Genomic DNA, 13,506 nt, shown 5'->3' with positions numbered 1-13,506 from the left:
AAGCCAAGGGAAGAAAGCATTTCCAGGAGTAACAAGTGTCAAGTGCAGCACCATCAAAGATTTGCGATTTAACGCCCACTAGTGACAATATTGAATTTTTTGCTAACTCCTATAAAAATTCTAGGAGGGACCATTGATATTTCAGAGTGGGATACTCTATAGAACATGCTTATATTTTTGTCTGTTAGAGATTGACCATGCTCTGGTCCTCTATTGAAAAGCTACATATATGGGCAGCGTTATTTGGAAGTTTAGAATAGTGTCATACATTCATTTATTCATTTGACAAGTATTTTCAAATGCCCGTTGGCTAGGTCCTGGGGATACACTGATGAACTAATAAGATCCCTTTTCTCACGGGAGAACTTTCAATCCAGGGGCTTTGCTCAGGCCAAACATCACCTCTTCTATCAAGCTTTTGCAACTCTTTTTGATAGTTCCTTTCACTTCTTTGTACATATTTATAGAACTCATCACATTTAATGTAACAGCCAGATATTCCCTCTGCTAGTAAACTCTGACGTTTCATAGGAAAGCAATCTGATCATAGTCATCTTTTATATAAATTCCTTCGTAGGTAGGTTAGAAATGTGATTCATTATTAAAACCAGGAAATGTTTGCAAAAGAAAGGAGGCTCTATTCATTAACACCATGACCATGACAAAGGCTGTAAATTGGGACAGCCCAGGGCAAACAGATGTATGGGCACCCTATTCCTTGGTTCTGTCTCAATAAATACATTTTGCTCCCTGAAGAAACACCTTTACTGAAATAGGACTTAATATTTTGCTCTTTGCTTTAATCGAGGATCAATATGTAGGATATACTGTTGGGCAAAGTGTTTCTGCATCTTTTGTAAAACTGTTATTAGAGACTGTCTATTATTTTGTTCGATGTGCCTCTTATAAAGAGTCACGTAATAATTCCTCTTAGAATTGAATGCTAGAAAAAATATTGCTTTTTTCAAGGAGCTGGTGGTATGCTTTCTTTTCCTAGATAATGAGAGCTTAGTAATACATCAATCTTCCTTCTTACATTGGCAGCCACAAGCTAGAACTAAATTATATCCTCAAGTTGCTGTTAGGGTCATGTCAAAATTCTCCCAGTTGTGGCTTTTCCTTTTCCTCAGACATTCATTTATCACCTACTATGAGCTTAGCTCTGTTATTGAAGCTGGAGATATGGCAGAGATCCCTGCAGATTTGACTCCTGCCTTCGTGGCATTTTCTTGGTTCTTGTGCATTTACCTACTCTTTTAATATGGCATTGAGATCTTTTCTAGTAGGAAGCCTTGAATTTTTACAGGATCAAGGAAGGTATAAAAAACAAATTGAATAAAGTGCAATAGGCCAGCATATTAGATAGGAGTGTGGTGTGTTAGTCATGGAAGGCTTGGGCAGAAGTGGGGCATGAAGTCACTTGAGCAGACCAAAAGCCCTAAAGCTCATATTTGGGTATTTTCATTTTTCATAAGGTTTTAAACTCACTAGTGTGCTTTTGAGAAAGAAGAAAGAAAGGCATTCTTAAGAAAATATAATTATTTCTAAAGTCATGTTTAGCATCTTTACTAATATTAGTAAAGAGTACCTGATCAAATAAAGCATATGGGAATATTGTCATAATCTAGAAATGGTATGCTTGTCTGTAGGCTATAGAAAAAGGAAAATTCATGAGTTGGGTTTCAATATGATACACTCTAGGATTGAATAAATATTTGGGTTCTAGAATATAAAGTAGCCTATTTTTACAGGATAAGAAAATGACGAGACTGTATTTTAAAAAGAAATAACCTGTCTACTCATGAGAAGATGAACTCAACCATCATTTGTAACCTTAGACAGGGACTTAAAGAAGCTGCTGTAGTCTTCCCAGCCAAGAGAAGGGCATTAGAGGTCAAGCAGAGAAAGCACTGTCTTGGCTGGTACAACACCATCCACAACAAGAAACACATCTTGTGTTTATTTAGCATGTCACAGTATTAAAGGAAGAGAGTCAACTGAAGAAACGGTTCCTCATTTAGGCAATTTAGTTTTTGCCTTTTGAACCTGGGAAACGCTGCAAGCGTGGTGGGCATTAGAGGAGAGACTGACAGAGAGAGAACTTGGGAGGAGGGGATTGAGAGAGAGAGAGAATGAAAAAAGCGGAGAAGGCTGCTTTGACAAAGACAGCTATGTTGGAGATTTCTCTTCTACAACTACATACTGAAATGAATGTGAAACCAGTAATATGAAACACTCAACCAACGTGTAGTATTAAAGGAATCAAAATTTAATTGTGAGATTCTACGTCCCACTGCTTCTATTATTAATATCATTATATTGCTTCAACATGAAGGAATAAAATCAGAAACTGAGATAGACATTAATTTGCCATGTAAGTCTTTTTTAAGTCTATCTACTGAATGCCCTGGATATTGCATTTTTTTTTCTAAAAACAAATTAAATACAGTCACGTTTGCCATATAATATAACTGAAGAATTTTTTAGCCAATGTTTATGCCATATTTTTAGCCTTCTGGCTCACTGTCGTTACCATAGTGACATTTATAGAAGGATCATGTGTTTTCAGTAAGTTTAAGGGCTATCCGTGGACCTTAACTCTAGCACAAGAGGAAAATTCAATAAGATCTAGAGTGCTTCAAATGACATTGTAAAAACTGGCTTGCCTAAAAACATAGGGTCGTCTCCCAACAGGATACCTCTGTGCACACACACAGAATGGTAGGGCTGGAAAGGAATCTCCAGAAGCTATTCATTCTGTTCCCAACTCCAGGCATGATGGTGGCTAAACCACAAGAAGTGTCTGCAATTTTAGTACTAATGTAACTTACCCAAGACTGCCCACTTCCCCAAGCTACAGCCAGTTTAGCTGTCAAATAAAAGTAACTAATGGCACTCCACCTTGTCATTATCCTTTTCCTGGCTTTCCCTTGGGTGCCCAAGTCTGTTCAAAACTGAATGCTAGAGACTGTCGGAAATAAAAGTCTGAACTTCAGGTAGACCTGACCAGAAAGTAAAGCCTATTTTTGACTTTGCACAGCAGCGAGAAACCTCTTTACCTATCATTCAGTCATGTCAGTTGTTTAAGCTAAAGCTGTCTGAAGAACCTTCACCCCCAGAAACTGGGAACTCCAGGGTCACTGACAGAGCTGGAAAAGAGGATTGCACAAGTCAGCACACACATCATGAGGTGATTTGCTTCTGAGAACTTGTTTTGAGCCTACTGCCTAACCAAACAGCATCACCACAATTATCTGTAAAATATTAATATTTATTGGGGCAAGAAAGTGGTACTGAGGCTGACTGCCCTTTGTCAGCATGGAGTTTACTTCTTTGAAGAATGAACTGAGGAGGCTACATGATTAATTCAAATAGGAGTCTCTTTTTCTTTTCATTGGATTTTGGGATTTCTCTTTAGGTCAAAACCAAAGACATACTGAGAAACATGAGAAAACAGGTTTAATTTCTCATGGTTTTCTCATAGGTTATTTTCTGTAAGTTATGAGAATATAACAAGCTTTTAAATGAAAACTAAGCCAAATCTGGGAGAAAGCAGATGTTATAGAATTTGGGTCAATATTTCTGAAGAAGAATCTCCTGGAATTTTTAAGCAAAGAACACAAACATCATCTTTGTGTTTATATTAAGAAGTATTTTAAAACATGCAATATGTATTTTAAACACTTTTCTTCTTTTGAATCTTGTGTTGCACCCAAAGAATGCTAATGGTTGCCAAATTGTTTTTTGGCAGAGTAGCCTGACCCTTAAAAAGAGAAAAAAAAAAAAAGCATAGGATGATTGTAGCACAAGACAAAGTTACAAATCCTCCACCCTGAGCAGATATTAACTAATCCAGAGATCCCAACCTAGGAGGTTACCTGGGAGCATTCCTTTGCATCGCTCTACGTTACATGGTAATGAACAACACTTTCCATGGCTCCTAACAAAGAGATGTTTCTTTTTATTAGGAGAACAAAGTGGGGGGTTTACAGATAATATCTGAGCTTATCATTGAGCTGCTCGGCCTCCTCATCTCTGTGCCTCAGCTTGTCTCAGTCAGTGCTGGTTATCTCAGCAATAAAGCATTCAGTCTCTAGGAACAGGTTTCTTCCTACACCCTGTAAACAAGAAAATGAATATCTTGCTACATGTGCTAAAATGCGTTGAGTGAAATGAGCACGGCTCTGCTCCCTGTCACTAGCTATAATCAGCTCTTCACATCTACACTGAGCGTGTCCCTACACGTGGCACAGTAAGGAATAGGGATATTTGTGACGACACATTCCTGAGAAACAGCAGTCCCAACAGCCCAGTGACCCAGCTATTCATTCCAGTTTCTTTGTGCAGAGACCTTTTGTTTTCCCTACTCCTTCACCATGTGCTAACAATTAGATAATGACTCCATAAATGTGGAGAAAAAGCCATGTCATGGGTGGTGGGTGGTTTGTTTTCTTAGTTCTTTATTGAAAACATATGGAGATGTTTATATATAAATAGAAAACAATTGAATGCTGCCATCATGTTAGCAGCAGCTAATAATTTTCTACATGAATAGAAATCAAACATTTCTCTACCTATGCCAGAATTCTGGTTTACTGATATCTGTACATCCTGACTTATTTGACTTGAAAAGATGTTTTATGATTTTAGGCTTTTTATTCTTAGTTGAAAGGAAACTGTGGAGCAAGAGTTTTTTGGTTTTGGTCTTGGTTTTTTTCATTTCTCTTTTTGCTTAATTAAATTACTTTATTAGCAGGAACAATAAATTCTGTCCAAGTAGACCTTGTTTTCTGATCATGAAAAAATGTTTAAGAATCTGTACATTTAACTAAAGTCTCTGTATTTCTGAATTAAAAGTGAGGACTTGCAGGCTGACAAAAGTGATTTTGAGGAGACAGGGTAGTAGAGAGGTTGAGAGCGCATGCTTGGACAGGCAGACCTCTGGGTTTGAATTCTGGCTGCACCACTTAACTAGGTTAGTAACCTTGAGAAAGCTAGTTAACCTGACTAAACCTCAGTTACTTCATCTGTGAAATGAGAAATATAATAACACTTATAGAATGATTGTGAACATCACATGGGATGAGCTATAAAAGTGTTTCACAGTGTCTGGCTTGTAGGAAGCATCACAAAAATGCTACCTATCATTATCATAATCAGCTAACAGAAGGGTTTATCTGGGAACCATCCTTGAAAATCTGAGAGGTATTGATGCCTGGTGCTAAGAACAGTAACAGTAATAATACTACTGTTTAGCAAGTGCTATTTATGCACTAGCTTTACAATGCACTGTTTCTTACAACCTCATGATCTGGGTACCATTATCATCCCCATTTCATGGAGGAAGAAACTGAGGTTTCATAGGCTGCCCAAAGGCACACAGCTAAGGATTGGGTAATATGAGGATCAAACCCAGTCTGAATAATTCCAAGGCCTATACTCTTTATCTCTTTGCTAAAATGGTCAACACATATATAGCCTATAGCACCTTTGAAAGTTCCTTTATTTACATATTTTCTATGTTCCTGTCAACATCCTGTGACATTGCATAGTGGCATTCATAAACTGTGATGTCCCCTGTCCCTAGGACATCATTTGCAGTCCTAGGGCCAGAAAGCACTTAATGAACATGTTGTAAGAAGTCCTGGGAAGTTCAATTCATGCAACCACTTTCACTTTGGTCTACAAAGCCTTTTCTTTAAAGGTGTGTGAAACTCCACAAGCACAAGTTCATTATTCAAGCTTTTGTCCCAACCTACAAATGGAGAGGCCAAGGTGACATGACTTGGGGACAGAGGGAGAGGCCAGTCACCCCTCCCCCCACCCCAGGCAGCCCAGGGTGTCAGTTGCTGAGTCAGGAATAGAACAGAATGGGTCCAGGGCTATGTCCACCTCACCAGGCTTCTCATTAGTGTTGAGTCTGACAGCCGAAGTGCTAACTAGCTCCACTTTTAACCTAAATAGTACATAATTAGGAGCACTTTGCCTGGTTTTCTTGTTGGAAGAATGAAATCTGCCTGCAATATGGGAACCTTCACATATAAGATTTCCCAATTCTGTTTTCATTTGCAAAATATATTGTGATTTTTTTTCTTTTCTCCTTTTTGCAGGGAAGGGAAGGAGTTTGGGGTGAGGGGTATGGCAGGGCATACAATGGAAGGCCAAATTATATGTCAACCTGCTGACCTAGCACCAATGTACTAGTTAAATGAGCCCTGAATGTAAGACATTAATGCAAATATTTTGCATGTTATTAACTCTAATGATGCTACCATAATGCAGTAGCCACAGCTACTGAAAGCTGAGGTGGCACTTTTTATTATAAATGCCTTGGGTCTTTCACTGAAAATCACCATGAAGACAGAAATTCCTTAGAAGTGAGAGTAGAAATATGAGCAGGCTTCTGCTTTGTTAACCTTCTCATCATTCATAACAACAAAAGAAAAAGTGTTGGTATCCCAGGGCCCTGCATTCAGCTGGCAACATCTTCCTTTAAACCCTGCCACTGTTCTTGCCTTTGTAACAACAGTACACTTCCATGGAAAACAGTTAGGAAATCATTATAAAAGGGAACCAGTTTTGGAAAAAAATACTTATGCAACCCTCAAAATTGTTATGTAAGTGAAAAAAAAATCATTCTAATGCAGAACAAGTATGACTTACCACTCCAGTCTCAAGTTAGTGATGGCAGTGTGGAGTTTTGGAAAGCACAGAATTTCAGAACCAGCACTACCATTTGCCACCTGTGTGGCTTTGAGCAAATCATTTGACCTCTCTGATCCTCAGATCCTTTCCTATAAAACAGCATCAACAATAAAGCCATTTTGTCTATTTTATGAGTTGTCAAAGAAAACCAAAGATTGCAAATGTGAAAGCTCTCTGGAAGCACTGTACAAATGTTACTATTGATTTTTATGAGGTGAATAATGAGGAATGAATAGCAGTGCTGTCCAAGAATAGCTTGGGAATAACTCAACCAAAGTGATAGTTGTTCAGTCCTGAAGAAGTGGATAGATCCTGGGAAACAGCTGGCCTGGCCAGGTTGAGGGCCTTAAACTTGCAAGTCTTGGTGCTGGGTAGCAATTTAACTGTGCAACCTGTCGGGAGCCTGTTATATTCTAAGCTCTTGCAGTGACAATATTGGCTATGTGAAATCACTGTGTGCATTCTTACCAGACTTTATTTGGAAAGAGTTTACAAACTAGTAGCCTGGCAGAGTTGCTTGAGATTAGAGTGCTGTGGTGTTACACCAGGGAGAGCAGTGTTTCATGTCTTCTTCTATCACCCCCCTCCCTGGGGATTCAACAGATGGAGCAACAACAAAATCAGAAACCCAAGACAAACCTGTCAGTTTGATGCCTTTAAGCTTTGGCAGAACTCACAATTCAAATAAGATAGAATATCTATTTAGAGGGAAGAGGTGCAAAGAAATGAGTTCATAGAGTTTACTTTCTTTTGTCTGGGCATGGCTAACACTGTCTGGAGATCCCTGCCATATAGGAGGAATTGTATATTGGTACACAGTAGACACATAAGAAAATCGGTTTAAAGAATATTGCTAGTAGAAATAATTGAACAACTTTAATATAGGGCTTTATATTTCCCTTCACTATATTTCTTGAATCCTTCCAAGTCAGCTCCTGAGTTTGGCAAATCCCAGGATGAGTAATTGCACATCTCAGAATGGTTAGGTAATATGCATACCAGACCCTAAGTCAGGCAAGGCAACATGTGTTTTGGCAGCAGCTTGTGAGAAGGTAAAGTATTTGATTATTTTTGTTTGATAGTTCCCAGACAGAAAACACAGAAGCAACAGATATGAACCAAACATTTTTTCTTTTTTGTTTAGGTAAATATTTCCAACTACAGTCTGGTGATGGAGTCTGATGCAGGAACCTTCTTACCTACTGGGCTGCAGTTCACTGGCAGTGACAAGGCCAGGGCCATCATGAAAGAGATCATGAACCTATTGCAGCCTCTCAATATCACTCAGGTCTTGAACCACGGAGAAGGGGAAGACATTAGCTTATGGATCCAAGCCGGAGTGCCTGGTAAGACCGAAAGATGAAATTGGTGTTCCTTATATACTGCTACCGATTTAAAATAACATTTCTGTTTTAATATGGCACCATGGATACTGGTAGGCCAGTTAGTGCATAGAAACCTTAAGCTTTTCTCTATAAGGCATAATCTGATGATTTTCAAAATTAGAATACTAGTACTCACCTTATATTTGCTCACCCATCTATCTTCTGTTTCTAAATTATAAGCTCCTCACTCCCAGAGATTCTGATTTAGTGATTCTGGAATTGGGCCTAGAAATCTGTTGTTTTGTTTTTCAAAGTGGTATCTCTGGTGATTGTAGCACAAGTGATCTCACAACCAAAATTTGTGAAATAGAGTAGAAGGCAATATTGTTATTAATATTCTTCTAGTTCTAGTCCTGTGGTGGGAAATCTTCACTGATCCAAATAATTCCCTATTCAAATACTGTGGTATCTGAAATTATACCATTAGAGATTCATTCTTTGAGAGTATAATACTTCCTGTTAATCATGTTTTTCCTTAATGCAAAGACTCCTGTTAAGAGGTTGGACACAAACTAATTTATCCTGATCAGTGACTTACCATGTGAATATCCTGAGGAGAAGTCCTAAGCCCCTGGGGGCAGGAATGAAATCATGAAATGGGAGAACACCTTGGGAGCTTATAGGAGTAGCAGCTGGACCAGTCTTAAGAAAGACAAACTTATACTATTAATACTTCACAAAGTTGCCTGAGACTGGCCATGGAAAGGGCTATTGATATTATGAGTTTGTAACCCACAGTAGTTCCCTCAACACAACACATAATCAAAATAAAAAATGTTAAAGGATCCATCTGCAAATTGTTCTTTATACAAATAAAAAGGCCAGATTTTGAAAAGTTTTAACATTACTGTTTCTACAACTATTTCTGCACGACAAAACATGTCATAGGTACAAAAACAGTGTCTCTAGACCCACTCCACTCCAGCTTTTTTTTGCCTAGACTTCAAAGTAGATATTTCCAATGGCATATTACATGGATTTAAGATTTTTAAAAAGCTTATTATTGAGCTATTGCAGATTTTAAGGCATATTTTAGGTTTTGAAGTTTATTATAATCTTTCATAACTAAAAATAGGAGCTTTCCTTTATTCTAATACAAAGACCCAAATTCTCTCCATTTGTTCTGTGTATATTTTAACCATATTTTAAAATTCTCTTAAAGCAACATTTCCATTTACAATGCTGTACATCTCCTGGATAGACCCAAGACTCTCTCTGTATATGTCATTAATAAGCATGATCTAAGTACAGGGGAGAGAGTTTGCCCTTTAAGCACAAAATCATTTGTTTGAAATTCTAGATTTTTCCTGAGCCTTAAATTTTTCAACAGGAACTTCTTAAAATCTGAGAAACCCTAAGTAAGCTTCTCGGTAGTAGCTGTGAGGAAAAGACTGGTGAATTGGGGGTGAATTAGAGTGGAGCCTGGGGTTGCTCAAAGGGGAGGTAAGAAGGAGCTGAAACCTAAGACAAATTTAGGACAAAAAACTTGTACCTCCCTCCCTCCGGTATTTCTTGCTTTATTGTGTTTGATCATCAAGGTTTGGCGCTAGCTGTATCCCTTCACACATACATGTCCCATAAAAATGATTCTGTTTGGAATGAGCAAGTTGATCTGATTCTTTTCACCTGAGGTAAGGGGGCCTTTTCCCTCATTTCCACAGTAAGGTGAAGTCAGATTTGATTTCTACCTAGTAGACTGGAGTGGGGAAATTAGCCCATTATGGTTGCCTAAGAATTAATAAGAGTTACAACTTATTGAAGTCCTATTTGTAAAGTAATCAGTTGGACTTTTTGCAGACACTATTTTGTTTTATCCATACAACCATCCTATGAAGTAGGTATGAGTATCCCTATTTTGCAGATGAAGAAACAGACTCAGAAGGGTTAAATGACTTGCCTAGGACTATACTGCTCTAAGGGCAGAAGTCACCCTGAGAACAGGCCATTTTGGCTTCAAGGCTGGTGGCCCTTTTCCCACAATATGCAACAACACAGGGGAGTCTGGAATGCTGAGATGGTCTTCCAAATCTCTGGCAGTGTCTAAAATGTTTATCTTACTCAGCTCTTGCTTATGCAAAGGATTTCAGTTCATTCCTGCTCCAGAATAATTTCCCCCTGGGAGAAAGGAGTTTGTTATTGTATATAACTACTCATTTCTTCTCACATTCTTTGTTCCACTCCCCTCTTTACCTCTTTAGATCAGAAAAGTTTATATAAAGTCAGTAGATCATTTAGACTACTATGAATGTTCCTGGAATTATTTCATTTAGAGTACTGTAAGATAGAACCAAATTATTGCTGTCTTCACCTTATTACTTTTGAACTAGCTTTTGATATTTGAAACTTGCACTACTCCTGGAAGAAACAGTGGAACTGCTTATGTTACAACTATGGTCACCTATTGAAATTTTTAAGAACTTTAGAAAAAGATGAATAACCATAATTGATCTAAAAAAGAAAATAAAAATACACCAGTTGTATACCCTATATTCTTGAAGATCTGGCAAATCATAATAACTTAAAGCTAAGAATAGGATTCCAAATACTCATTAAGTTATTATGTAAATAACCACTCCCCTAACTTTTGAAAAATTAATGAGAAATAACATTTCCAAACTCCATCCATTCTTTTTTTTCCCTTTTTCTTTCCTTTCTTCCATTGATTCAATGAATATTTATGGAGTCCCTACCATGTTCTAGGCCTATTAAATTTCTATAATCTGAGGTGACTATCTGATCACCAAGCCCCAATTTTTTAATATTCCATGAATACTGAATACCAAAATATTAATTAAGAGCACAGATAGAATTAAATTTCAACATCATTTTCATTAATTATAGAAGACAGATAATTTCTGAAAGGACCATGTTTGGGATAAGAGAGGTGATGTCCTTCACCCATCTATATGATATCCATAATGGACAAGATAACTATCCACACAAATATAAGGCTTTGGGGGTGAAATAAGTATCTTGGATGTCCTTTCCACATAAACTCTCTGTTCTAGATCTTTATACTCCAGCCTCCTCCCATTTCCACCTCCTTCCATACTCCTATTCTTCCCCTCCAAATCCTAGATGCCTTAAAGGCATACTGTCTTCACTGATATTCATAAATCCTTCCTTAGTCCATGGTGCTTTAATGCGTTTCTAAATTTCCAAAGCATTTCTAGTCTTTATCCCACAATCAGGCACTTGATTTACACCCTATGATATTGTTCTTGGATTATTAGTTTATGTGCAGCCTGCCTCCTATACTAGTGATCAGTTCTTTGAGGTTAAAGTCAGTACTTTCTACTTCTTTGCCTCTTCCATAGTTCTTACTTTAATTTGGGAAAACATTTAAATTCTCATAAATCTGACTTGAGAGAAGAAACAAAAACATTGAAATGATTATTTTCTCAACAAGCTTTGGATCCCTCAACTTAAGAGTGTGGAAAAAATAAAGGATGCTAAAAAAAAAAAAAAGAGTCAAAAAATGTAAAAAATATTGGAAGAATGATATAAAATAAGACGGCTAGAGCAATACGGATTACTTCTCTTAAAGGAACAAAGACTAAGATTTTGGACAATATCTTCTAGAACTTTAATGATTCTCACACATAAAATGGTTAACAGTGATTCCCTGACAATTTCAAAGACAATATAAGAAATAACTTAAAGTTATCTAAGAGGGATTTAGATTAGTCCCTATTCACTCCAGATAGTGAAGAGGCTTTAAATCTTAAGTTTTTGTCTGATTCTCCAACTATGAGCTCTAGGTTAGAATAACAGTAGTCTGTTTCATTCTGTAGAATATGTCATCAGTGAGGTATAATCTGTGGTTCTTGGATGTCCCTAAATGCATCCTTCCTAAACATCTTCTCTCTTTAGAAACTCTTCCATAAAATACACATTAATGAAAAAAGATTAGATACCCTCTTACTGTGATGTGAGGGAGGGAGCCCACTCTTACTCTGTACCTGCCAGTAAGAGTCTCCTCTGCTTCAGAATCTGAGATTCAAATTCTTTTTTGATGTTGTTGGCTTGTGGTAGACGGTGTGTTAGAAACACTTAGAGGCCTTGAGTGTGTGCTCTGGCTTCAGAACTTCTAACTACATAGGCAAATAATGTAATTTTTCTAAGCCTCACTCATTTGCTTTTAAGCATCCTTATTAATCAACTATTATATGGCCCTGGGGAACTGGTGGTAAAAAAAAAGACAGACAAGATGCATATACCTTCACAGATTATACAGATTAGTGAGTGAGTCTTGCTTATTTCATCTACAAAATGGATATGGTAGCCTATTTGTCATCATTTCTACCAAATCTCCACATGTGTTCCTCTTCCTTCTCTGTCCCCTATCTCATTGACAGGCACCATGATCCAGAACCTTCAAAATCGTCCAGGACATATAACCAAATCGTTGCCAAGTCCTGCTTACTTCAAATCCCTCATATTTCTTAAACCCATTTTCTCCTCTCCACTCTACAGATCTTGTCTCATCAGAACTCACTGACTCCTACAGCAGCCTCCTACTAATGTCCTGACCTGCATTCTTAATCCCCTTCCACCTAATTGGCTCACAGCTTCCAGACTGAACTTCCTAAATTGAAAATCAATATATCAATTGGGATGCTTTTGCTTGAAAAATAAAACAGAAGAAGCAACTCAGAATGGCAGTAAGGGGATTTTTAAAATTCACTTAAAAAGAACTCTGGAGTGGGTGGTTACAGAGTCCATAATTCATTCAACCACATCAGGACCTTGGTTCTTTATGTCTTTCCATGTCCCCATCCCAGCATATTGACTTTTGTCTTCAGGCTTGTCCTTTCATGATCCCAAGATGACTGCAGTTGCTCCAAACAACACGTTTTCATACATTGTGCAATAGTGGAAGAAAAAAGGTCCATAATGGATATCCCCCCGCTTTTTCTAAGAGACAGGGTCTCACTATGTTGCCCAGACTGAAGTGCAGTGACTATTCACAGGCATGATCCCACTACTGATCAGCATGGGAGTTTTGACTTGCTTTATTTGCAACCTGGACCAGTTCATCCATCCTTAGGCAACCTGGTGGTCCCCTGCTCCCCAGAGGTCACTGTATTGATGCCAAACATCCAATCAGCAAAGCACCCCACAGCCCAGAGCTCCTGGGCTCAAGCGATCCTCCCACCTCAGCCTCCTGAGTACCTAGGACTACAGGCATGTGCCACTATGCCTGGCTGATATCCCTTTTTAAGAGTGAGGAAATATTTTTCAGAACCTCTAAAAAAGGTTTCTCCTTAATCTTTTTGAGTACAATTGTGACAGATGTCAGTGGCTAATTCATGCAGCGTCAATGGAGTAGAATTACTAAGATTGGCTTATATTGATCTAATTTTACCTCCTGGGCATGGGGTGGGGGTCTCCACTGAAAAACATAGCTTCCTGA

General features: G+C 38.0%; 1 protein-coding gene across 1 annotated transcript in view; it reads left to right on the top strand.

Annotated features, from left to right (window-relative positions):
* Positions 1 to 13,506, top strand: part of CPQ (carboxypeptidase Q) — a 448,482-nt gene that overhangs the window by 372,899 nt on the left and 62,077 nt on the right. Inside the window, exon 7 of the mRNA XM_069466192.1 lies at positions 7,850 to 8,051. Within this exon, the coding sequence (XP_069322293.1) occupies positions 7,850 to 8,051 (202 nt within the window). The remainder of the gene's footprint in view (positions 1 to 7,849; positions 8,052 to 13,506) is intronic.

Source organism: Eulemur rufifrons, chromosome 3 (assembly GCF_041146395.1).
Source record: "Eulemur rufifrons isolate Redbay chromosome 3, OSU_ERuf_1, whole genome shotgun sequence".
Taxonomy (NCBI): Eukaryota; Metazoa; Chordata; class Mammalia; order Primates; family Lemuridae; genus Eulemur; species Eulemur rufifrons.
This window is presented reverse-complemented; position numbering and strand designations above follow the sequence as displayed.